At 43.5% G+C, this 26,801-nt stretch overlaps 2 protein-coding genes across 5 annotated transcripts; both read right to left on the bottom strand.

Moving 5' to 3' along the window:
- Positions 1–3,546: 3,546 nt before the first annotated feature.
- LOC120641474 lies at positions 3,547–25,431 on the bottom strand. 2 transcript variants are annotated; one of them, XM_039917629.1, is made up of 6 exons: positions 25,179–25,431; positions 21,558–24,913; positions 20,082–21,165; positions 19,581–19,992; positions 19,120–19,301; positions 3,575–4,085 (listed from the first exon to the last, which is right to left on the bottom strand). In XM_039917629.1, the coding sequence occupies exons 2-3, from the start codon at positions 24,893–24,895 to the stop codon at positions 20,601–20,603; spliced, it is 3,903 nt and encodes a 1,300-aa protein (XP_039773563.1). In that variant the 5' UTR covers positions 24,896–24,913; positions 25,179–25,431; the 3' UTR covers positions 3,575–4,085; positions 19,120–19,301; positions 19,581–19,992; positions 20,082–20,600. The 2 variants fall into 2 exon arrangements, 1 of the variants encoding a protein (XP_039773563.1); XR_005662279.1 differs by lacking the exons at positions 19,120–19,301; positions 19,581–19,992; positions 20,082–21,165; positions 21,558–24,913; positions 25,179–25,431 and adding an exon at positions 4,962–7,757 and having other exon boundaries at positions 3,547–4,085.
- Positions 8,341–18,341, bottom strand: LOC120641475 (replication factor A protein 1-like). 3 transcript variants are annotated; one of them, XM_039917630.1, is made up of 15 exons: positions 17,884–18,332; positions 17,734–17,799; positions 17,523–17,607; positions 11,516–11,665; positions 11,146–11,416; positions 10,952–11,054; positions 10,715–10,845; positions 10,530–10,611; positions 10,299–10,431; positions 10,039–10,193; positions 9,455–9,946; positions 9,286–9,352; positions 9,097–9,191; positions 8,911–8,997; positions 8,341–8,612 (listed from the first exon to the last, which is right to left on the bottom strand). In XM_039917630.1, the coding sequence occupies exons 4-14, from the start codon at positions 11,657–11,659 to the stop codon at positions 8,922–8,924; spliced, it is 1,749 nt and encodes a 582-aa protein (XP_039773564.1). In that variant the 5' UTR covers positions 11,660–11,665; positions 17,523–17,607; positions 17,734–17,799; positions 17,884–18,332; the 3' UTR covers positions 8,341–8,612; positions 8,911–8,921. The 3 variants fall into 3 exon arrangements, with proteins under 3 accessions (XP_039773564.1, XP_039773565.1, XP_039773566.1); XM_039917631.1 differs by having other exon boundaries at positions 17,734–18,332; XM_039917632.1 differs by lacking the exons at positions 8,911–8,997; positions 9,097–9,191 and having other exon boundaries at positions 17,884–18,341.
- Positions 25,432–26,801: the final 1,370 nt, after the last annotated feature.

Genomic DNA, 26,801 nt, shown 5'->3' with positions numbered 1-26,801 from the left:
GCCTTCCCATAGGGCGACAGGCCCAATGTGTAATTTTTTTTTTCAAATTTGCAACGAAGTCCCTGAAGAAAAAAAAAGGGGACCTGTCGCCCCACCAACGGGCGACAGGGGCCTGTCGCCCACCCCTCGGGCGATAGGGCCCTGTCGCCCGTGGGGGGGGGGGGGGCGACAGGCCCCCCTTTTTTTTCTCGGACTTTTATTTTTGCAGGGACCTATTTTGAGCTATTCGAGCGTGTATTCGTCATCATCGTCGGCAAGATCTCGGCCGCTAACTCCTACCGCACGTAACTTGTCCTTCATTAAATCACGGAAAAAAATCGCAAGAACTTCCCTTATTTCACGAGCATTATGGAACCCACAAACATAATAAGTTCACATAAATAATATCTATAAAAACAAATGACAAGTAACCTACCACAATCATAAACATCGGATACAAATAAGCGGTCCACAGCTATCTCATTACAAATAAACATCATATACATCTAACCACCCTTAGGGCGTCGGACCCTCTTAGCCCTCTGCTGGGCACGGACATGTCTCTCGGAGTAGGTGAGAACATCCGGAGACCTCACCTGTCGCTCAGGACGCGCAAGGGGCTGCGGTGTCTGCTGCTGAGAGATCCCAAGTGGTGCTCCTCCTAGCTGTGAATACCCCAAGACATCGGGGTCACCTTGCGCGGCAGGCTCTTCTGGACTCAAGCTGTCGAAGTCGTCTAAGGTGAATGTCTCGTTATCTGGTCGAAAGGAGGAAGAAGAAGGTCCGGCGCCCGCATTGGGGTAGAATCCTACGCAAAAAATGTGGATGTTAGCGTACGCTCGTATATTTCGTAATGACATGTAGAAACCGAAATACGAAACATAAATTAACCTGTGTAGGCCGGTATCTGTGGCCCCGGTACCATCCCTGGATACGGTCCGCCAACTGGTGCTATCCCTCTAAACATTCCAGTATGGCCGAACGCAGTAGCTGGATCGTATCCTGTATGTGATATTAGTAAATATGTAGGAACACTTGATGTAATTTTAAAGAGATATGTACGTTACCTGCACTTGGGAAGAACTGCGACGTCGGCCCGTGCATGGTCGACGGACACGGGAACGACGACGATCACATGTGTCAACGGATCAACATGGAACCCACGCTGCAGCCACTTACATATGGAACCAAAACTCCTTTCCAGAGGTTTATCTATGCCGCTAGATGTGCGCTTAAAGGCAGAAAGATCTACTCCATTTGGCCCATACATAACATTGTATTCACCATAAAATACTTGAAACTGCATTTTGCTCGACATATCTGTATATCACATAATACTTATCGAGTTATACTCTTTACTTCACTACCTTATTCAATAATCCGTAAAAACTAAGTATGAAATTCAACTACAACGTATAAGTATTCATAACTACGTGATGACTCTCGAATTCTATACTGCATATGCCAAATTCTATTCTAAATCATAATTAATTTATAAACATGTCTCTAATAGCACTGCAATTGTAATAATAAATGTGTAGAACTAATTTTCTAAACTAATTTACTACTACGTAACTACAAACTAAAGTATCATTGAACTCCTACTTAAATGGATCTACTATAGCACTAATTAAATTAAATTACTCATATTTAAATACGTAGTACTTAAATATAACAATATTTAAACTAAATGTACTAACCTGCAGATCACAAGTGCTGAATCCGGCAGGGCTTCGCCGCTTTCCTTCTCCTCACTCCTCTCTTTTTTTTCTGGATTTTTGGTGGAATTTTCGGGCTCAAATGAGGAGGGAAAGGGAGGGCTGGGGCTTTTATAAGGGGGAGACCCCGGTCGCCCGCGGGGGGGGGGGGGGGGGGGGGGGGGGGGCGACAGGCCCCCTGCCGCGACTGTGGGCCGGGCCCAGCGGCGGTCGCCCGTGGGCCGGGCGACAGGCCCCTGTCGCCCCCCCCACGGGCGACAGGGCTTGTTTTTTTTTTCCTCCAGAGACTTCGTTGCAAATTTGAAAAAAAAAATTACACATTGAGCCTGTCGCCCTATGGGAGGGCGACCGGGGTATATTTTTGAAATATTTCAAAACAGACATATATTTTTGAAATTTTATTTTTTTTTAAATATAAAAAAGAAAAAACCGCCTCACCGACGCAGCCCCCTCCTCTCCTTCCTCTGATCCTCTCCTTTGCTAAAGGTGACTCGCAATTCGCAAAGATGCAATCAGCCCAAATAGTAGTGGGACAGGCCTTGTGAAAATGCTGGGCCGGGGATGGGTAAAATTTGCAGTGACACCAAAAGGGCCAACAAGGGGTTCCTTCCAGACGTTTTTTTCATTTTTATATTTTAAAAAAACAAAATTTCAAAAATATACGCCGAATAGGGAAATTTTCAAAAATGGGTGTCTTTCGCCCCCAAATGGGCGGCGAGGTGCTTGTCGCCCATCCAGTTGGCAATAGGACCTAAATGTAAAAAAAAATACATTTAAGTCCTGGCGCCTAGGGCGCATTAAACAATGAACTTATAAAATCGATATAAAATCGTAGAAAAATAAAAAAAACAAACTCAACTGTTCTGGATTCTATGAAACAAGATCTATAACTTTTGTTACATAAAGTTTTTCATTTGATCAATGTATTTTGCTCTATTTTAAATACCAGTTTAATACACTTTTATTTAGATCTCAAGATCCATCCTTTGGATGCATGTCATCTTTGGCCAGAGTGTTGAATATGGTGAGCATAGACTTGTACAAAATTGGTAGGCCCAGAAAATATCTCTAGAATAAGTTTTTAAATTAGATCTTGCAATATGTCTAGTTTAAATGAGTTATTTATTCATGCTGCTATATTGAGTATTAGAAGCCATAACTTTTACAGTACCATTATTTTATTTCCTAAGAGCTATAAAAAAAGTTTGGTAAATTTTAGATAAGCACAACTAGACCAAATGAATTATTTCAGATTTTCTAGGTACAAGAACTATTTTTCTTGATTTAGATACATTGATCAAATGAAAAACTTTATATAACAAAAATTGTAGATATTATTTCATAGAATCCAGAACAGTTGAGTTTGTATTTTTCCGATTTTTTTATGATTTTATATCGATTTTACAAGTTTACTGTTTAATGCGCCCTGAGCGCCAGGACCTAAATGTATTTTTTTTACATTTAGGTCCTGTCGCCAACTGGATGGGCGACAGCCACCCCGTCCCATTAAGATTAAGGGGGCGACAGGCACATATTTTTGAAAATTTCCATATTCGGCATATATTTTTGAAATTTTGTTTTTTTCAAAAATATAAAAATGAAAAAAAAGGCTTCCTTCCAGCACGGAACAAACAAGATTCTCGTGGCGTTGAGAAGGAACACTAGTGAGTGGCACGCGCGAGCGCACGCTCATGGACAGGATGTTTCATTTCTGCTATTAAGAGGATTGCAAATTTGTTAGAGGTGATAATGGACCCTTTGAATAGTAAATGTCAGTAGAAGGGCAAGGATTGGTATTTGCTGCATCCAATTCAAGCAGTTGTCACAGAACAGAACTATATTTTAAAAAAACAAATTTAATAGCGAATAAATAAGGCTTTTCAGACATAACTGAATTTACGTACTAATCATGGAACAGGTAGTGTTCTAGTACATAGAATGAAGTAGTTGAAGGCATTACTGTATGTTAAGTACAGATCAAACAGCGTGCAGAATACTTTTGAAGGTAAGGTTCAGCTTTGCAGGTTAGCATAACGTAGGAACTCACTGCTAAGTTACTTCCAACTATTTTTTCTGGGATCGTGTCCCTTTAGGAGGAGCGGCTTTTGCAGAAGCCATATGCTGCCCAGCTGTCCTGCACGGATATAATCTTTGTGTATGGTGTGACAGGAATGCAAGCTGACGATGGTGAAGTGTGTATGAAGCATTTGTTTGGTCTGGAAAACACACTTTTTAGATGTATTAACCATAAGATCATCGCTCTTGGCAGGATCAGCTGAACTTTCGGTGCTGCCACTTCAAGGCAAGGGACCTGAAGGCTGTTCCCAGTGAGGATATCAATGGTGATCTCTCCAATGTCAGCCGAATCTAGGTAAACCCCTTGCTTATCTGCGAAGATAAGTTAGCTGTGTAGGCTGGGGTCAACAAACAAATAGTTACAGGGCAGTGTAAACGAATAGGTTTACACATGGGAAGCATGCAATCTAATTAGAATCTCATCGATGCTAAGCAGAAAATGAGCTATGTGATAAATGTTATTAAGTGATTAAGTTTATGTGCAAACTTTGCCTCTTCAGACCAGAAAAAAGTGGAAGGTGACCAGCTAGGCTGATCGTAGTTATCTAGATCCTAGTGTGAGGAGATGATTGTAGTACAGTTACACTTCCTTGAATCACAGCTAATTAAGCCTTTCTTTAAGAAGGATATATAGTAGGGAATTCAATGATTGGTCTCACTTCCTACCAGCAGGCATATTTTCCTAAAGGCCATTTTGGTTAAACTAAAGGCAAGAGAAAAGAAATGTGGCTCTGGGCGTCAACAAATACCTAAACTCTGCTGATGAATTCCGTTGAGAAAATAGATCACTAATGGTGTCATAAGGTGCACAAGAATAGAGGTTTTGATTCAGAATTGCGTTGTGCCTTTATGGTTGGCATGAGACTCCAGAATACACGAATCCAAACAAATATCATAGATGCAATTGTCATGCATATTCTCTTTTGTAAAATGAAGTCATTTGTATCTCTCTAATGGTCTTGGCAAGCAATTGTTGGACATAGCTATGACCTGATTGATGCGACTGGGGACATGCCTAGGCTTGCTATTGTATTTGGTGCCTTGATGGTGATAAAGTAGAAGGGTCTTTTCCATATAATAGCAGAAAGCGTGGCAACTGAGGATTGGATTGAATGGCCAAGTTCTCAATGCATGATGAAGAAGGTGCTTAAGAGATTGTAAATAGAAGAAAAATAAGAGTATGTGTACCAGCCTGATGAAATGTGCACTTTAGTTGTTGTAGCTTGACAGCTCCATGTCTTCTGGTGTTCACACAAAGAAGTCAAAATAAGCTGGAGGCTGGCAGGGTGAGATGAAAAGAAGTCAAAAGAGATGGATGGCAGTGATGCTCAGATGGCCTGCTCGTGCAGCGTGTTGTCTTTCAAGGCAAGTACCGTGGCAAGCTATTTCAGTGCTCCATGTGTTCACATGGTGGCAGGATTGAAGCTGCTATGGTTCAATTGACAGGGAAGGGAATTGTTAAGTTGTTAACTATCTTGGACATTCATAGGAAGTTGTAAATATCTGAAATCTTTAATAGGGGAGCACAGGGGAAATGAAGATATAAGTATATATTAAAAAAATTATTGCAAAATTGTATTATCGGCTTGTTGAATCGGTATTTCAAATAATATTTTAGTACACACGATGTAGTTGTAAGTTGGTCTATTTTTTCAGAAAGGAATTGGAGGAACCCATAATGCTACATCAAACTAATCATGACCTGCATATAACCTTAGTACGGTATGTCCCTAACCAATTTTCTCCAAATGCTGAATTATCATACCAATATTTGCAAGGTTAAGTTCAAGCTTCCAACCATACATATTTTGAGGATTATACAAAAACCACAACAAACAGCATACAAGGTTAATGAAAACCTACCATGGCACGGCTGTACGGATACAGATGCTAAAGGTGATGTAGAACAGTAGAAGCTAGAGCTTTACACGACCCAAGTATGACAACTGATGAGCATATTTTACTTAGCGATGCTACATTTGTAGGAATGATCGTTCAGTTTACTTTGCAGCCTTCAAAAATAGGAACCATCTAGAAATAAATTTGTGGCAAATAAAACTCTGGATAATGTCAAAAACAGAACCTTCTTCGAGAGAGACAGGGGGCTACCAGATCATATTTAGAAGCACGTAAATAAAATGAGAAGGTGAAAAAAGTTTGGAAATCTTGAATAGCAAATGTAGTAACCAGTTTTTTAAAATGCAGTTCAGTGAAGCAGGTAAGTAAATCGAGTTCTAAACATTCAGTTTTTAGGGACTACAATGCAAGAATGGAAATAAATAAGTGATGTAATAACTAACTTTTAATAAATCACTGAAGAGACAACAGGAGAAGGCACAATCAGTCTGAAATCGAAATAGCAGGGAGAACCAAATCAGTTTGAATGGTAGAACCTCCTATCGGTAAAAAATAAATCTTTCAATCATACTGCTGCACCTGCACCTATTTTGAGATGGCGATTCGAACACGCTGCTGCACCCATTTTGGAAGAAAATGTGTTCTAATTCTAGCCAGAAAAGGGAGAAGGCATGGATTGGACCTGAAAAAAATCTAGCAGGGGAACAGAGTTGGGAGATGGATTCAATGTGAAGGAGGAAATAGATCAAAGGCTTAATCGGAGGGCAAAGAGCTCAATTTGGCTGGGGTGAGTTCGATCCATTGACTGCAAATTCGATTTGGATTGGGAAGGGTAAGCACATAAAGAATTATAGATTTTTACATACCGTAGGCATAGATGCCTCTCAGTGGAGATTGCCCACTCCCATCGGCGGATCTGGCGGTGGAGGGCACATGAGGAAGGTGACCGGAGGGAGGGGGCGGCCGGCCCGGCAGCAGCGGCAGGAGCTCAACCGCTGCTGTGATGTGAGAGCAACCGCGGAGATAGGGTTGGCCTGCGCGCCACCGACATTGGTCCTCGACTTGACCTTCATGGCCAGGCGCAGCAGCCGTGTATGAGGAAGAGCAGGCACACGGGGAGGGGGAGCAAGCCCACGGGACTGAGGAACTCTGCCGCGGCCCCGTCTGCGTCTCGCCGCATCGCCCTCAGGTGGGTGGGCTTTCCATCCCGACACGTACGGCCGCGGCCATGGCGGGGGCACACGGCGTCGGGCAGGCGAGCTCGTGCTGCTCCGCCCAGCCCGGGAGCCGCTTGTCACCATGCGCAGGCAACACCCATGCCTGCACTAGCGCTAGGGGACTTTCTGGGTGCATATACCGACGACCATGAGCCGCTCTCCACCATGGCCTTCGTCAACGCCTCGCCGCCATCGCCTACGGGCGGGCAGGCTGGCCTTCCGCGTCGACAACTAAGGCCGAGGCTACGACGGGGGCACGGCGTCGGAGAGCGAGCAAACACCCGTGTCTCCACCAGCCTTGGTTGGGTTCCTGGGCGCACACGCCGCCGGCCGGAAGCCACTCTTCTAGACCTGCCGGTCTCTGTACTCGCCGGTGCCATTGCCAAGCTCCTCCTCGCGTACCTGCTATGCATCGATGGGTCCTTCCCACGGCGAAGGTAGTGCTTGAGATCAGGAGGAAGGAGACCAGATCGCTGGCGATAAGCCCGAAGCGATGCCGGAGCGACATCCTTAACGCCAAGATGGTGACCGATTCGCCACCGTCGCCCAGCAAAAGCAGCAACCAGCTCATCGACTTGAGATGGAGGCGGTAGCAGAGGACGAGCAGCCGGGCTCGTGGGGTGGAGGAGAGGACGAGCAATGCGACGAGGAAGGTGGACCAAGGAACAAGAGACGGATGTAGGAACACGATGCTTCGAGAGGCAGATATTTTCACTGACGTGTGGACTTTATTGTGAACGAAGCTTCCCGGAAATGCTCGAATCCGGGTGGAACGCACAGTAAAGTAGGCGCAGAGTGTGTGAACGGTAGAAACGCAGATCGGCCAGCTTTGAAGACATCCAGACCAATAAAACAAGATCGAATGGCTATAAAGATTTAGACCGACGTGGACCAGCTGAACGTGCGCCGAGTGCCCGAGCTTTCATATATAGAAACTAGTGCTTGACGCGCGCTATCGCGCGCGAGCCTATATTTGTGTTTTTAAATTGGTTGTTGTACCCACAATAATCAATAGTTGGTAGAGTTTTTTTTATTAATATATTTGGAGTCTGTTTTGGTGAACGGCCCACCGAGGTGCTACATATTGGGCTTAGCAAGAGAATGGGCCTGATCTGTACTTATGAACAGTGTTCGATTTTATCGAAAAGAAGAGAAATAGAACATATTGTTAAACAGATTTTCTTTTTGACGGGGAAGTGTGATGAAGGATATTGTAAAATCTATGTTAGTTTTTTTGTTTATACTCACAATAATCGATAGGCGGTAGAGTTATTTTTTTATGCACAGTATGACTTGGTAAACGGCCCACGGAGGTGCTATGTATTGGGCTTGCCAAGCAAATGGGTCTGAATTGTAAATATATACTACGTTCGATAACTTTTTAAACAATTTTTTGGTTGTTTATGTAGACTTGGGCATATCCATTTTTTTGCACCAAGGATTTGTGTTGCAAGACATTTTTGATTGGAACACAAGCCAAGATTTCTCACGCAGAGGATAAATGTTCAAGATACATAGACTTAGGCAGCATAGTTATAGAGTTCTTGAGCATACAGACATAACTACTGATTTCTATTACTGGACAGCACATACATATTAATAGTAGTTCTAATAGTCGTTTGCATACTTCATAAGTGATGCAGACAGTTATTGCAACCCAGCTCAAGTTCAGTTGTTATAGTAAACAACGTTTCATCAGATAGTTTGAGCTGTTTTGTGAGCAGCATCCTTGTAGGCTGATGTAGCTGAGCAGGTTGACAAAAGGCTGCATTTACGAGAGAAAATAATATAAGTACAAATTCAATTTGTAGAATGATAAGAAATGTTGTTGAGGAGTCGTCCGGCGGGCGGCGGCGGAGAAGGGGAAGGAGCAGCGGACGCGCCATGGCCGCCGCCGCCGTGGCCCCGTGGAGGACTCCGCCAGCGCCGCCGAGCGAGGAGGGAGGAGGGCGCAGGAAGAGAGATTTTTTTTTCCACCGTGAAACGGGACGAGAGGGGGGAGCGATTTTTTAACCATGGACCGCGGGTTGGTTTCGAAAAAACATGAGGGCTTAATTTAATACCTCAGCAGTCATCATTTCTTGCTGGATTTTGTTCCTTTGCCATAAATTGCCTTTTCCTGATTGATTGGCTCTTGTTTTTCAGCCATCCTAAATGTTTAAATAATTTTAGCAGAGAAGAAGAAATGCAATCGATGGATATATGTATAATAAAGTTGGATGGTTTGCTTTGGAAAAGAGCATGCTCACTTTGTAGATAGACTTGGAATGGCGGCATCATTTTTGGCAAGTTCAGTTGGTATATCAGGCATGTCTTTGTCTGACGACTTATTTGGAACTTTGGACTACAAATGATAGAAATGTAAATATCATGGCCATGATACATGGGTTATAAAGAACTGATAGGTATTACAATGTTCAAGGCGAGGATTTTCTTACCTTTTCTGCCTCCATAACAGACGTGTACAGACGTTTTTTTGCAGATTTATTTGTTGCTTCAGCATCCCTATGTGCAGGGATAAAAAATTAGATGGCAGCAGTGGTGCAAACTAATTAGTGGCAAGAAATTTACGGCATAAGAATTAATGAAGTAGTATATGAGACGTACTCTACAACTTGTACATCAGCATCCTTGGAAGATAGTAGGACACTTTTTTCTGGTGTCTGTAAGTGCATGGATTGTATAGGGAGCGTCTTTGTGGGAGTAAGGAGACCATACAGCTGACTGCTTGAAGGACAACTTGCTGCAGAGATAGTTTCTACTTTGGCAATTTCTTTATCAGATGTTCCTATGTCCTGAGATGATTGTGGAGCATTCTGAGAGAGGCTTGGTGTGATCTTTTGCTTTCCATAGGCGGTAACAATTGAAGTTATTCGATAACTTTTCTTCGGCACCCGGTAGCTCTTTTCAGTCATTAATACAGTAAATGTGAATTTGGAAGAGGCAATGCCGGCAACATCTAGAGGTAGTAAATCATTTCCTTTTGGGGTGCGCATAACTGTTTCGACTGGCTTTCCTACAATCCGACGGCCGATCTCACCAAAACATATCATTTCAGCTTCTTCTGTACCGTCACTGGTTATAAAGTTTAGCTTGTACCTTTTTTGAAAGTATAAGAAAAGCACAGCCATATAAGATTTCGTTATTAGATGAACTTAATGGTGGTATAATGTAAAGGGGTGGCTACTTACTTGTAAGAAAATTTATTAGTAGTCCCACATTCATAACAGATGAAATCACAACCTTCTTGCTTACATGACTTGTTGCAGAAATTGCATGAAGGGAACCACCATGTTGAGGCGTCTATCAAGCGAGTTATAGTAACGGTACACATACAACCTTTTTCCTGCATAAGACCAAAGTGACAGAATGTACAAATGCGATTATTTTTATATAACACCAGCGGCATAGCATGATTGTTTTTTAAAACAAAAAAGATGTTGCTACTTACTGGGAATTCATAAGGATCAATATCTTGCATCTCCCTAAGAGTTAGGTGTTCTTTGTTCTGTTGAGTCTGAGGAACTGGAAGATCCTCCAGAGGCGTTCCTGTCTTTCGAACTGTAATATTTTGGCTCCCGACACTGCATATTTATTTCTATTGTCATTCCAATACTGACGAGCATTCACATGTTTTCGGGCAAAATAAATATCTATTAAACAGTCATTAATGTAATCGCACCTTTGGAGCAGAGTCTCAGATTCGGGAATTTCAGGATTTATATACCAGTGACAAGCAGAGTGGCCGCTCAGATAAAGTTGGCCTAAAGCAGAAATAAGCCACACTTTTATTTGTTGAAATGCAGCTGGAGGTAAGACTTTTGAGTTCTGTAGAGTAGGCAATGTGAACATGAATGACAAGCATACCTTGGAATGTTTTCACCAGGCAGCCAGTTAACAGAATTGTGGTTGGTGAAGGTCCACTTGAGTCGTTTAAATTGTCAATGTTAAATGCGGAAGCTTTTTGGCCCCATAGAAAAACTCGTACCTCATTACCGCTGTCAGAAAAAAAAAATTCTAAGTGTAGTAGATGGAATGGAAATTGTGAATGCAGCAAAGAATTGTGTTGGTGTTTATACAAAGATATGAGTAGCAGAGACTTACGTGGCATCTCGCAGCAAAATATTTCTACGAAGGTTTGGTTTAGGTTGATTGGAGAAAGATATCCATTCAGGTTCAGCGGCCTCAATCAGTATTCCGAGTACATCTATAAAAAAGACCAATTTAACATGATTCACTATAGCTCAAGATTTATTAAATCCAAGACTACTTTCATTTAAGGCGTATTTACAACTTACCATGAAATTTCTTTCTGTCACCAACGAATTGTTGCAGTTCAGAAAATGGTGTCAAGTTGTATACATAATTGGGAAATGAACCAGGCTCTTCAGTGTGTGATACACGTGTATGGCAGGTTAATTCAAGCATGTAGGGAGCTTGAACAGATTTGTAATAGTCTTTGGCATTGCATATTCTGAACCTGCTCATGATATAATTTTGACAAGGTTGTATGATACGACCATGTTTTTCAGCTTCAGTAGGTGGTATCTCAGCATAAATGGCGCTTCCCTGGTGATGTTTGTTTAGTCAAAAAAAAATGTAGGCACAGGTACATAAATTATTTGAAGTATTAAGTGGCAAATCAGCAAATAAGATTATAGGAATAACCTGAGTGTCTGCTAGAATGAGGTCTATATGCTGCAGGGGACCATCATCATTTATGCCTCTAAATTCCCATTTGCGTATGACACGGACAAAAATTGTTTTCAGCCGATCTTTTGGGGTTAGTGAAACCAATGGGCTGTAAGACATTTTGTCCTGCATATTAGACAATGAAAGTTTAGATGCAAATTCAAGTGTAATGGTAGTGCTTGAAGGGGAAAATAAGATCTAGAAGCTGTTGCTGCTAGTAACATGTAATTAAGAATGTAAGAAGGAAACAATGGGAAATTGGCAAATTAATAATTGTTTACAACGTCACCTTTGTTTCTTTTGTTTAATATGTTTTCCTCTGTTTCGGCAGCAAATAACTGATTATTAAGCTGGCAATACAAGCTGTCAGAATGTTCATTTGGAACTGATTGAAGTGAAGACTTCATTATAGACGACATTTTTAGTTGTATCACTGATGTGACCATCATCATCCTCAATAAGTATCTTAAGTCCGTTCTTTGATGTGACTCTCGAAACAGCTACGTATAGTTGCCCGTGACTGAACACAGGTTTTTTAAGATAGATACCGACAGTGTCCAGTGTTTGACCTTGGCTCTTATTTATTGTCATTGCAAAGCATATTTTTATAGGGAACTGCCGCCTCTCCATAACAAAAGGTAACTTTGTATTCTTCAGTATTAGACTAATCCTTGGTATTAGCACTGTGTGACCAGCATGTGTGCCTGTGAGTATGTTAGCTTGGATTACTTTACTGCCCAAGCCTGTTACGACAAGCCGAGTTCCATTACAGAGACCTATAGATTGATTCAAATTTCGAAGAAGCATTATAGGTACACCTTCTTTTAGTGTCAGTTCATGGGTTGGAAAATTATTTCCATTTAAGGAATTCAGAAATTCAACTGGGTATAACAAATCAAATGAATCATGAGATCCTGGGGCTTTAACAATTTTGTCGCAACTAAGATATTGCCTTTCCTTCCCTGGTAGCAGGCTTACAATATGCCTATTAAGTTCATCAACTAACTCATTAGTTGGTGTGAGTATTGCGCGCCCTTTCAAATAGGAAGCATCAAGATATCTTGTAGGTAAGTCAGCATATACAAAATTAATAATTGAGGTTATCGGTTCATCACATGGCTTGAGGAGTAGGTCTTCTGGAATTCGAATCCATGTTTTCTCAACTTCACCTTCTTTAGCATGAGCCTCAATTTTACCTTCACCTATATCAAGAATCCATTTACTGAAAGAAGATAACTCTTCGAGTGTTGTTTTGTCTAGGTCTGGCGATTTTAGGCGCATATTAGTGTGTAGTTCCAGGAAAGTCACAGATGACCATAAAGGAGAATTTATAATAGCTGCATTAACTATTTGTTCTCTACTGCCACCTTCTATAACAGGAAGTATTTGGCGCGGGTCACCACCTAAAACAACCACTTTCCCACCGAATGGTATATTTTTTGCCTCCTCTGAATGGGCAGAAAGAAGGTCTCGAAATGACCTATCTAGACTTTCTAGGGCCATACGATGTGTCATTAGAGCCTCATCCCAAATCACAAGCGATGTCTTCTCAATTAATTCGGCTAGCATTGAACCCCTCTTGATGTCGCAAACAGTTCCTTCATCTAAATCACAGGGTATTCTAAATCTCGAGTGCGCTGTACGACCCCCGGGCAGCAATAAGGAAGCAACGCCGGAAGAAGCAACAGTTAGGACAATCTTTTGATGAGCTCTTATGTACTTTACTATAACATTCCATAGGTAAGTTTTTCCGGTTCCCCCATATCCAGACAAGAAAAAAAAACCAGGCTTATCATTGAGCACACATTCAGTGATGCTGAAAAATGCGTTTAATTGCTCATCATTCAGGCTTGACATATCTGATTCTGCTTCAAGTAGCAATTCTGGACCATTATAGGAGAGCTCTTCCTCTATTAAACGGTTGCCGCAGATTGTGGCAGAATTATTTTGTTTGGAAGGTAGATCATGATCTTTAATACGACCGCCGTTTTTTTCAAACAAAGTAGATAAGTCATCAAGTAGTAGGTCTTTAAGTTGTTTTTCTGGTATGAAAAAACATGGATTTCCAATAGTTTCGCGTATGCGATACTGGATATCATCAGCAAGAACCCTCCAGACTTTTTCGAAGAAGGCATACTCATCAGTAACTTCACAGAAAAGAAGCATCGTAACGAATAATTGTCTTAACTGAGGAGAAGTAGCCCAAGCAGCTGCTTCATCAAATGCTTCATACCATTCTTGGTCATTACCTAGGAGACCCCGTGCATTACAAGCTTCTTTAAATGTGCGGTAAGTATGCCCGTTATATGTTCTAACATCTTCATAGCTTTGTACGCCTTTAACTGTCATGAGTAGCATTCTAAGATAGTACCTTTCTCCAACGGATGGATGTACGTAGTACAGACGGCCTATTTTATTTCCAGAATGACGTGGTTCCCATATTCTTTTATCCTTTATCCAACACCACTTGCTTGGGAATTCCAAATATGTCAAATCCCTAGCTGAAGGATTGTTTTTGTTACATTCGAACCATTCAGTTAGCATTGTACGGCGAAAAAAATCATTGGTTACAATTTCAGACATGTTTGCATTTTCATCGTATAAGATATTATTTTCATCTGGTAGATGTACAGGAAGCCTTTCGACAGAAGGATAGTGTCTATGGATGTCAAAACCAAAGACACGCCAGCATGCATCTTGCTCACAAATATAGCGGCAATCCAAATACTCTTTAACTTCATTTCTGGTTTGAGTTTCCTCGTCAATAGGAACTTCCTCTCCGTTTCTAATTTTTTGTAGATATGCTTTGCTGCAATCTGGGCCTTTTGTAACATATTTGAATAGATATTTGATAAAGATGCCCTTGTTGCACCACTCAACATTTATGTGAGCTTGAAATTTTTTCAGAAGGTATGGATTATAGGGTACTACCCATCTATTGTCAAGACGAACATTTCCTTTCTGTACAAAGCGGCCGTTGTTTGGCCGTTTGTAAACAACAAACCCATTTTCGTCAATAGTGGTTTCTTCTTGATATTTTTTTGGATACCCCTTTGAACATTTTCCGTTTTTCATACAAGGACATTTAGGGTTGTCCTTTCCACAAGGGCCATGCATCATGTGTTCAGCAACAAGGACATATAATAGTGGGTCTTCCTTAGGATCAGGAATTTCAGCACTAATAAATTTGTCAATCATAGATGGATTTGGATTTGTTGTATCCTCTAAAGTCCATAAGATTATATGGGCATGAGGAAGGCCACGTTTCTGGAATTCAACTGTATGTAAAGCTGTCATAAATAAGAACAATTAGAAATTGTTTATTGAGTATAATGTACTGTGAATGGTGAGTATTAGGTTACAGATTTTGTACCTGCAACAACAGGCCCAAAAGCTTTTCCATCCTTTATATCGGATAGCATTTCTTCAAGTTTCATATTGTAAACACGTACAACTATGTCTGCTCTATCTGAAGGTTTCTGTCCATGTTCTAGAATTCCAAGTGAAATCTCAGGCCAATTGACATCGCACGTGAAGGTGACGAAAAAATCAGGTGGCCCAAATACTCTGCAAATTGCCATACCATCATGGTAGTTCTGGACCATATAGCGACGGCCTCCGGTATGGGAAGCAGGCAAGACAGTTAATTTGCCTATTTCACTTCCATCTACACATCCTCTTCCAACAGCATCTGCTATACCTTGAAGACTCTCAATGCGTAGACGAGATTGGTTCCTAAGAATAAACCATATCCTATTCTCATCAATGGCAGCACGAGCATCTATCTTGGCTTGATAAGAGGCCGTAATTTAGGTAAGGGTTTGGCTGGTTGCGCCTGTAATGGAAATGATATCGATAATATTCATGCATTGTTACAGTAAGGCGTTTCTTTTTCCTGTGTTCAGTGGCATCACTGTAAAGAATTCCAACTTGAAAACCACGTTCACCATAAGGAAACAGTAAAGGATATTGCAAAGGCATATAAGCAGGATGTAGAGATGATATATGTCTCAATTGTCCTGACCTGGTTTGGATTATAATATCTCTTTTGAATGTATCTAAAGAAAAGTCTCCAACAATGAGCATGGCAAGATGATCGGTTGTAGGGAGGTTATATTGAACAGGATCTCCTTCTTGAGCACCGATAATCCTTATGATAAATTCATCTTCACTGTTAGACTCAAGTCGATCACGGGCCATTCTAAATTTTTTAGCAAAAGGATTATGATCGTCTAACATAGTAGTAAGACTCTGAATAATAGCTGGATCAAGAGTTTCTAAGGACCCATCATCTGGATGTAGTGCTTTTAGACGATTGGAAACTTCATTAGAAGTATCATAGATATAAAGTTGTAGAAATTTTGGAGCGCTACCATCAGGAGGCAATAAAGAACCAATACGATGGTGAACTTGTCCATTGATTTTGAAAATCGGAGGACCCCTTCCATCATTTACAGATCGGTCAATATTTGCACCCATAGATGTGAAAGCAAACAAACAGTTGTATTGACGTATATTCTTCATGAATTTGTTGGATCTAGCACCTCCATTATGCGTAGTCAAAGAAGCAAGAGGCTCTGGTCTAGGTCTAAAAGCTGGTATTTGTATCTTTCCTTGTTTGCAGCATAAATGATATTCAATTTTATTAGAATGAGATCTGGAGCTGAACATAGCCCGTTCACGGAACCAGAACACAGCATGGCAATGTGCGCATTCATAATCTGGCGAACCATAATATGACCTGTCTTTATAGGATGCTAGAAAAGGAAAGATTTGTTGTTGTAAGTAGTGTAGTTTTTTTTTTAAAAAAAAACATAGGAATACCTATTCATACTTAAATTATACTATACCTTTTAGAGCATCTATATATTCTTGCGGGAACCGACCGCAGTGTATTGATTCTTGGGTCACGACTCGAGCAGCTGTTTTTTTTTGGTGGCGGAAGATAGAAGGGGAAAATAAACCATTTTTCCTTAGAAATTAAATTGAAAGGTAAGCTTAAAAAGGTTTGTTAATGTTATTACCTTCATGAGCAAGTCGTTTTTGGGCCATATATTTTCGGCGTTTGTTACGATTGTCATATGGATCTGAACCAACAGGATTATATGTGGAAGAGCCACCTAGAATCAAATCAAATGTGAATCATTTAGTTAGGAGCTTAATATTTTTATATTAACTTACAGCTACTCTGTGTACTTTCTTTTTAAGAAATTTCAGTAGATACATTACATTGGATTTGCGAACGGGAACGTTTATTGCTGGACGACTGTAAAAATCCTGTCATGCATACAACGTTTAGTTAATTCAGTGTGATTAAATGCATATAATCTGCAGCAGGTCATATGATTACGTACCAGAGTGTTCATGAGGATCACTCATCTTAGGAATAAGTAACTCAAATAAAATGGTAGATTTCAGTGATACAATCCAGCAATTTTAGTCTCCGCTTGCAGATGCTGTATTCATTGGGATATTATATGAAGGATAGGCCGCATAGGTAAAGGTAAAAGTAAGCACATTCTTTAATGTTGGATTTGTAAAATAATAATTATTCGGAGATAATTCGAAGGGTGCAAGGCAGCCCCATTAAATACATATTAGTTTTCCATTAGAGGGAGGACGCCTCTGACGGTACCTTCAATGCACATTAATATGGGTAATATGTGCTCCTAAAATACTTATTTGAAGTGTGCCTCTACGTAAGTCTTCGTCTATATAATTCTCTCTATTGTGAAGCATTCTAACAACTTTAAATGTATCACATCTGAGTACAGTTCAGGAGGTGTAATTTTAGGATAAGAGAGTATTGGTTTGACTTATTTGTAAGTGTTCTTTTAAGTACTATAATTTGAGCTTGCCGTAAAAGGCATATACCAAGAAGTAGTTCGTTTGATAGGAAGTACAAATGTAGCAAAATATAGTGCAACCCATACGGCATACTAAGATTAAGCTAGACAGAGGTGAACGGGAAAGAGAATAGTACCTCAGCAGTAAAGAGGATCAAATCAGTTTCTCGCAAATAACTTTTTGTAGATAGAGCAAGATCTTTTTATATCATGCGAAGAACTCTGTAAGCATTTGGAAGGGAGCATTATAATAAGTTTGAGAATTACTGAGTTGATAGATGTATGAGTTTCGCAGGTCAGAGATAAGGAATGCTTCGAAACCTACGGCAAGTCGAATGTAACACGTACCAGTGACTTCCGAGAGGGAGAGCAAAGCGAATGTCTGAGATGCAGTTGCCGGGTGAACAGAAATTCCTTGAAAACCAAAGATGAGTTTAATAGAAATGTTTAGAAATCAGAGGGCGCAAATGTCTTGAGATCTCTTCCAGTAATACTCACCTTCTGATGGAAGAACTACTCAACCTTTCCAGTGAAGGGAGACGCGCTTTAGTAGTTGGAAGATTTGAAACCTTGGAAGAGCAGATGAGCTTATGCGGCAATGGCGACGAGCTGAAGGCGCAGAGACGAAGAGGAGCTCTAGAAATGGTTGTGCCGGGTTCGAGGAGGCTAGGGAAAGGAGCCGTAGGCGGCCAACAGTAGCAGCAATAATTACCGGGAGGAGGCTGAAGACTCTTTTTTCTACGCTGAATAGTGAAAAGGGCAGACGCATCATGTGTGAACACTGACATGAGCATGTTGAAGAAGCCACTGGCCTTACGTGTGAACACAAACATGAATTGCAGCAAGTGTTTGATGTAGGGGGCGTTTAGTTCCCTTCCCGAAATATTTTTTGTGTGCCACGTCAACACTTTGATCAGATATCGGGAGGGCGTTTCGAACATTAATTAAAAAATTAATTTCCGTACTCACTTGAAAACCGCGAGGCGAATTGTTTGAGGCATTTAACCATATCATTTGCACATGTGGATTACGGTAGCATTTATGGCTAATCATACACTAATTAGGCTCAAAAGATTCGTCTCGACGTGTACATCTAAATTGTGTAATTAGTTTTATTGTTTAATTACATTTAGTGCTCCATATATGTGTCCAAAGGGAAAGGCACGTTTTTCGAGGTGAAAATTTTTGGGAACTAAACGGGGCTGTAGTAGAGATCGTCCTATCAGAATCAAATGGTGTATTTTTTTATAGACGGGAAGATTTGAAACCTTGGAAGAGCGGATGAGCTTGTGCGGACGCAGAGACAAAGAGGAGCTCTAGAAATGGTTGTGCCCGTTTCGAGGAGGCTAGGGAAAGGAGCCGTTGTAGGCGGCCAACAGTAGCAGCAATAATTACCGGGAAGAGGATGAAGCCTCTTTTTTCTACGCTGAATAGTGTAAAGGTCAGACGCGTCATGTGTGAACACTGACATGAGCGTGTTGAAGAACGTGTGAACACAAACATGAATCGAGGCAAGTCTTTATGTAGTAGAGATCGTCCGATCAGAATCGAATGGTGTATTTTTTTATAGACGACGTGGAAGGCCTACCCTTGCGCCGTGGGAACGAACTTTCATCTATAGAAATGAGGAGCAGTCAAGTGTGACTCAAAAAAAAAAACGAACAGCCAAGCGTTCTATAACGTTAAGCCAGGTACCATGAATTTTTTGTGGACTGATAAATTTCTGAGACTTACTCGATGCCACTCCTGTCTTGTACTCTTGCTGTATTCTCCCCATTATTTGGTTTTGTCTGAATCGTAGTCCACTGGAGCATGTTCTGCACCAACATATTGATCAGCGGCTCAGCGCAGCAATAGCATCCATTTAGTGTGTAATTGCTGCTGCAAGTTTGTAAATAAGCCTCCTCCCCTTCATCCTGGAAGAAAGCAGCTTCTATCAACTTTCAGTTGCAAGGAGAGAGGGGTAAATATCTCAAGAAACATAAGCTATGACAAATATCTCAAGAAGACAGTATAAGAAAAATCAGATACAGACTTGACATCATTAGATTCGTATTGAATAAACTTCTTATGATTATAGTTTTGTATCACAAAATAAAAAATTAATGGAGTAATTATTGGCCAAAACCTTGTCCTAATGAAACGAAATACTCATTGTAAAAAACAGTAGTATTTGGTAGAAACGAGCAGCTTGCCTTCATGCCTTGCAAATCTATGCAGACCTGTTATTTCCTTCTCTTAGAGTTCCAGTAATCTTGTAGTGAAGTAGCCCAGATGGTGGTTTGTAGTCCGGGACGCAAGTCAGCATCATCAGGGACGGGCTTCAACAGTTCAACCAAACCAATCCTCGTACCATGCTCCCAACTGATCCAGGAAACTATCAAAATCAAACCTTTTTGTGGGTTGTAGTTTTAGGGAGAAATTGTCATTGGACGTTGAGCGTACTATCTGCCCTTGACTTCTGCAATTGTGGCCTCCATGGCTTGACACAGAACTTTGAATCAATCTCTGTAAATTTAGCATGTGACTGCACACATTGAAGGTTATTGTTCATTCCCCTATACAACACAACCGATCTTCCCCTGTACAACACATTGAAGTCCCGTCCTGATTGACAAAGTAAGATCACAAATGCTAATCAATTTTCACTGAATGTAAAAAGATTGCGGACAAACATTAAACGTAAAATTAGGTACCTCTAGTAAACCATGAGTTTCCTTCATGTTCCGGCTTGGAGGGCCTTCAAACATTAACTTGACCACCTCATCCACCTAACATTTCCTGTGGATGCACTCCACAATGTCCTGACTCCTGAGTGACCCCTCCTGGCCCAACCATCCTCTCCTCCATCCTCAATGCCGCATCCCTGAGCCATAGTTGGACATTTCTACCTTGCAGATTCATGTTATTGAATATTTCAACTGACAACAGCATGCTTTATTCCGCCCAAAAGAAGAAAAAAACATCACAAAAAGAAGCTCCGTGCAAAGTCCATTAAAAGTTTGAAACAGTCACAAGGGCCGGAATGTCTTCTACAAGATGATAACAAGAGCAAATGCTGCTCAATCTCTTCAAAATCTGATAACATTTTTATATGTTGGATAAGCATAAACATTAGAATGCAGGCAAGTACAATATGAACTGAAAAACAAGAGGGTACAGCAAAGGCATGGCAGAAGTCTTTGCCACGAAAATTAACAGCAGTCAGCAATGTCCTAGTAGAGCCTGCCACAGCAATCAGAGGCGCCGCAGTAGCAACTTTTAACCTTCTCATTGCCATTCTTGTCATGGACCTTGCCTACCTTATAATTATAATGGTAGGTCAGCTCCTGTAGTGGAGGGATATTCTCAACAGCAAAAAACATAACATGTGGCATCCTCATGTCATCATGGTCCCAGAGAACATTTTGGGCATAGAGGTTTGGTGAACAGCTATGGTTGATGAATCTTCCCACATTACCACACTCAGCTGCATCTATTGTGAAGCCTTCCATTGTCTCGGAGGACGAGGTAGAAGATTGTACACCAACCACTGATTTTAGCCCCTCCCAAAGTTCTTCATCATGGTAGTTACTACCAATATCAAATAGATACTCATCATTCTGTCTCTTTTCAGCTTCTTCGTCTTCCAAGAGCTCACCGGTATATTCGCATATGAAACTGCCTGAAGATATAGAACTGAGGGATCTTACACCCCAACCTGTCTTACTGGTCTTGAAAATTTCTAGTGGAATTTTGATACCATGCTGACTGACCCTATTGTGGCATGATGGCGGGCACCTGCAAGTAGTGGTGAAAAATTGGTTAGAAAACATGCATAAAAAGCTGGATCATCAGCTCAGTTTTAAGCTAATTGTCTGGTATGAATCAATATGTTTGCTTGCTGTCAAAATCTTGTGGGCCAATTATCGATATGCAAGTATGCCACAATCTTCTGCTGTTCCTAGTGTTTCCTAAAATGTCTCACTGTCATCTGTATCTAAAACCAACAGTCAAGTTAATGTGACATCACATATAAGTATGAACAGGAAAGGAAAAATTCTCCTGGTCTACAATTTAAACATGGTAGTAACTTCCAAAATGTAGCAGAACTAACAGGCAACAGCAAAAAAAAAACATTCTGTCAGGTTGACGGTTATTTTTGAATCAGTTAAATTTGTGCACAGCCCTACCTGCACGATGGACCACACTCATATATGAGAGGCCTGGCCTCGACGATCGCACCATTGAAGTTGAATGGGATTTCCCCTCCATTCTTCACTACACAAGCACATCTAATAGAGTCCGAGCAGCCGTTTGTGCAGTCACAACCCGCTGGAGGTTCTTTTTCATACCAAGTTGGATATATGACCTTGGTGATGTATTTAAATGGTGCTGGCCTCATGTCATCAATTGTGTTGATGACACAAATGGGTATCCTCTCGCTTCCCTGAGATATATCAGGCAAACAAAGACCTTCACGAACTTTGGATTTCCTCGTCGCCTTGACTGTGTGAAGGGCTAATTCTGGTTGTCCTGCGATCCTTTGTAGCTTGTACTTGAAGACCATCTCACCTTTCGGGCCTTCTTTCCAACATTCCACCACCTCGTACAACCCATCATAAATAAAAGTCGATGTTTGCTTGGCTCTAGATGGACCAAATTTGCTTTTAGTTTGACCTTTGAACCCATGAATCACTCGAACCGGGGTCTTGGTTTCTATGCAATTCTTCAAAGCGAGATTACCCCGTTCCAGCTTTTGATCATCTGCATCTTTATTACCCCCGGCCTTTCCTCCGGAGCCAGTGTATATTAGTTCATCTGAGCTTGATAGCTCATCAGGATAGCCTCCAGAGGCAACAATACTTGTAGCAACTAGAACACCATTCACCTTAGAAGTGTCAATACCTGCTTGATTCGGGCGATGGAGACCAACCATCGACAACTCTACTCTAAAATGAAATTCATCGCCAATTTCAACACCAGGAACATTTCCCACAATGGCCCCAAGCTTTTTATAGATAGGGTCTTTCTTTAAAGCATTCATTGCTTCTAAGTCAATCCTCGTAATATTGCGAATACCTTGTTCCTCAACTTGCATGAGCTTTCGACATATTGCTTGGAACAATCGGAGCAACTTCCTAACTTTGCTTCGAGCATCCACATCATGGTCCCCAAGTTGCATATGGTGTGACCCAAAAGGAACCAATGGAGGAACTGTGACACAAATTTCTCGCTTTTCTCCATACACAACTAGTGCCTTGGAGTTGTCATCATCTTCCAGGTCAGAATTGTCATTGTCCTCCATTTGTCGCTTTTCTCCATACACGACTAGTGCCTTGGAGCTGTCATCATCTTCCAGGTTAGAATTGTCATTGTCCTCCATTGTCTCATCGTTGATCAGATCACTAGAGGCCACTTTTCCCGTCAATAATCTTCTTGGAGTAGAATCTTTTCCCTTAAGCTTGTTCGTACGAGGAAGAGACTTGGAAGCCCTAGCGACAGACTTTCTTCCTCGTGACCAAGGGCATCTGTCAGGAGCCATCAATGCTTGAACAATTAGTTGGTCAGGCACAAGTTTCAGACCATCATGTTGATTGGTTCCACCATGTTTTCCAAACTTGGACTCCCTATGTAAGTTGTTATTGCCTATACCATCACCCTTCAGCTTACGAGGAACCTTATTTTGCTTCACGTTCACATTTGAGCATGTCACTTCCTTTTTAGCGCTCAAAGTCTTACTTCGCACCTTCTCTGCCATAGAAGCCTTTGCATCACAAAGCATTGACACAGTTGTCTCGTCACTCTCCAAACTCTTTCTTTTTGTCTTTGCATCAACTGGATCACTCAAAGGTGTCCTAAGAGTACTTCTATTGAAGCTTCCGTCAAGTTTATTTTTCATCTTACCATCCACCACTACTTGTGCTACATGCTTCCCTTCACGTGATGAGTGTGTCCCCTTCATCTTCTTGTTGGAACTATTACCCAGTGTAGTTTTTGCAACAGCATTTAGCTGCAGGTCACCATCTTGTTCAGTACCAACAAAATCATCTAGAACCTGGACCCTATTATGAGTCCAGCTATGACATTCATCCACCATTCTCTTGCCTTCCATTTTCTCATTTGAGGCCTCTTGTGCTAATTTTGAAGCAGCAGCCCCACATAAAACTGGAACTGACACCATGGCATCACTACTAGTGACAGGTGTGTCTTCCAACGGCAAACCCTCTTGATCTCCACTGTCTGCAATAGTAACAGCAGACCTTCCACAGCCAGGAGGAAATGTGCGTATAGGCGAGACCTCCAAAACTCCATTTCCTGTAGTGGTAACAGCAGCCCTCCCACAACTAGAAGGAAATGTCCTTACGGGAGAGACCTCCAAAACTCCACTGCCTCTGGTAGTAACGGCAGTCCTTCCACAACCAGGTGGAAATCTGCGTATGGCTGAGACTGCCCTATTCTTGGGTGGTGGATTCACAGCGGACGTTAACCATCTCTTTGCTCTAGTTCCTGCGACAACCCCATTTTCCTTCCTCTCTACATCACCACCACCTGTTCTGTTTCCCATCTCCATGGCATCCCAATCAGCAGAAACCTTCTCCCTCCCCACCTTGGCGCTGCCACCGTGTTCGTGCTCCTTGAGTGCCAAAAAAACAGCATCCTCACCACTGTTCTGTGCAGAACTAGCAGCACCAACAATGCCACAACTCTCCAGTACTTTTGCCAGTGGCTGTGGCGCAGCCACCTCCAACACCCTGCTTCCCTCCTGACCATCCAACGACAGCACACCTGAATCACCCAGCAATTGTGCCTCTCCATTCCCCCCCTTGTCTCCACCCTCCCCTGCCCCCTCAGGACCCAACTGAGGCATGGCATGCGAGCGGGAACCGTTGCCCGCGGCAGGCAAAGCAGCTGCAGGAACAACCACCTCCTCCACCTTATTTTGCACCAGCTGATGATGAGCTCTGTTCTGCGCCGCAGCTAAAGCGGCGGCAGCTTCCTCGACCTTATCAGACCCCTGCTGCTGAGGCAGGTCACCGTTCTGAACCACAGGTGAAACAGCAGCGGGGGCAGCCTCCTCCTCCACCTGATCCGACCCCTGCTGCGGAGGCATGTCGCCGTTCTGAGTCACAGCTGAAGCAGCGGCGGGGGCGGCCGCCTCCTCCATCTTATTCATCCCCTGCTGCCGAGGCAGGGCGCCGTTCTGGGCCATGGGAGAAACGGCGGCGGGGCCGACCGCCTCCTCCCCCTTATCCCCCGAGCACTGCTGCCGAAACAGGGAGCCGTTCTGGGCCGGAGGCGAAACGGCGGCAGGGGCGATCGCCTCACCCGCTTTGCCGCCGAGGACGCCGGCGCTGCCACCCACGCCGTTCTCCCCATCGCCGGCCGCGGCCGCGGGGGCCGGCTCGGGCTGGGGCGCAGGCGGCGGACGGCCGCACCCGGGCGGCCAGGACCGCTTGGCGGAGACCCTCCCAGGCCTCAACCTGCGCGCCGCCGGCGGCGCCGGCGACTCCACCCCGACGCCGACCATCGTGCCGGGTCCCAAAACCTGCAAAATCCAGATCGAATCAGGGGACAGGCAACATCAATCAAATCGTCGCGGCACCCATAAAAACCCTAAAATCCCCATCAATCGACTTCGCGTCCGGCCCGATGGCGCCGGCGCCGATCAAATCGTCGCGGCACCCATAAAAACCCTAAAATCCCCATCAATCGACTTCGCGTCCGGCCCGATGGCGCCGGCGCCGGCGCCGGCCCCGACCCCGACGCGACAAACCAACCGAACCAGGAGGAGGGGAGCGCGAGGGGCTCACCTGTTCTCCGAGACGCGCGGGTCGGCGCGGGCGTCCGCTGTGGCGGCGAGGCGGGCAGCCTGGCGCCTGGCAGGGGAGGAGGTGGGGAGCGGAAATGGAAATGGAGCCGGGAGAGAAGAGGGGGTTGGAGACTTGGAGTGTGATGGAGATGACGAACGCAAGCGGGCGCCTGGCCGCACGCGCGCGCGGAGCTCCCCTCGGACGCTTCCGTTTTCGGTGCAGGTGCTGCTTGCTGGGAACTATCGGCCGCGAAACGACGAGCCCTTTTCCCGGAACGAGCCAGAAGTATAAGCGCTCCCCCCCCCCCCCCCCCCCCCCCCCCCCCCCCTTTTTTTTTTTCTTTCCGAAACGAGGTTTTCCATTTCCACTTCCATGTTCCATCCCTGCATGGCGCCCTTTCTCAATCGCCGAGTTCCACCAGTTGGTCTGTCGGGCGCTCGGCACCCCACCGCCCAGGTTCGATCCTTGCCTTGCGAATTCGTTTGCCGGGGCGGCGCAGCGTTAAAAAAAAAACCCCTTACCTGTCCCGCTCTAAAGTATAAGTTTAAGGCCGGTCTAGCCTCACAAAAGTTGTGGTGCTGCGGTATATAGGTGAGGCAGGGGTTCGGAATTTCTCGACTTGCAAGGAGATTTTTTCTACAACACAATACCGTGGAGACAGTCTTGTCCCCCACAGATTGTTTTTTTTTCACATCCTGTTTTTTTTAAGACTGAGTTCATATCTGGCAAAATTCTTATATGACATGCGTTCGTCGTTACAACGGTTTTATCAGATGCCGGAGAAATCGAAAAACCTAGCTGTGTTTGGGTTGGAGGAGGGTAGGTGGAGGTGGAGGCGGAGGCGGTGTGGGTGGTACAAGTGGCCACGACGCGCCACTGCGCCGTGGGAGGTGGTCGAGACCAGTGGCGGCGGGGCAGTGGCGATTAGGATTATGGATTTAGATTTTCATGGTTTGGAGTTCCAATCACCGGTGGTATTAGAGGCAAGGTCGGCGGTGGCAGCATGTCCGGCGGTGGCGGTGGGTTATGAGCGGTGAGGCCGGTGCCGGTTGGGTGGCAGACGATAACCAGTGGGTGGGGTCGGTAGCTGGGTAGACGCCACCGGGACAGTCGGGTCAAGAAGAAGAAGCGAGCAAGAAGAAGCTAAGCACGAAATAGCGACTCTTCGGTCGCCGCTGCCCTATAGTGGGTCACGCGCTAGCTAATGGCCCGGCATATCCGATTGTCTGCTTCAGAATCAGGAAGGAGAAAGGGTAGCAAGGAGCCAAGGAAGCGACGATGATGCAGCGCTGCAGCTGGGCAGGACCGAAGGGCGTTTTTTTATATTTTTCAAAAAAAAATTTACAGAAATATATTTTTCGTTTTAGATTTTACAGTTCTATACCCCTACCGCCCGGCAGGGGGGCGGCAGGGTGCCTACCGCCCAACAGGGGGCGGTAGGGACCTATATGTAAATAAAAATAAATTTTATTTGTGCAGAGGTCCTTGGCGGGGGCCTGCCGCCCGGCAGGGGGGCGGCAGGCTCCCGCCCCAAATATAAAACTCCGCCCCTTCCCTCTGCGCCCTCATTTTCTGCCCACGAGATCCAGAGAGGAGAGAGGGAGAGAGGAGGGGTGAGGGAGG

This window comes from Panicum virgatum, chromosome 7K (assembly GCF_016808335.1).
Source record: "Panicum virgatum strain AP13 chromosome 7K, P.virgatum_v5, whole genome shotgun sequence".
Lineage (NCBI taxonomy): Eukaryota > Viridiplantae > Streptophyta > Magnoliopsida > Poales > Poaceae > Panicum > Panicum virgatum.
Note: the sequence above shows the minus strand (reverse complement) of the source record. Positions and strands in the feature narration are given on the sequence as shown.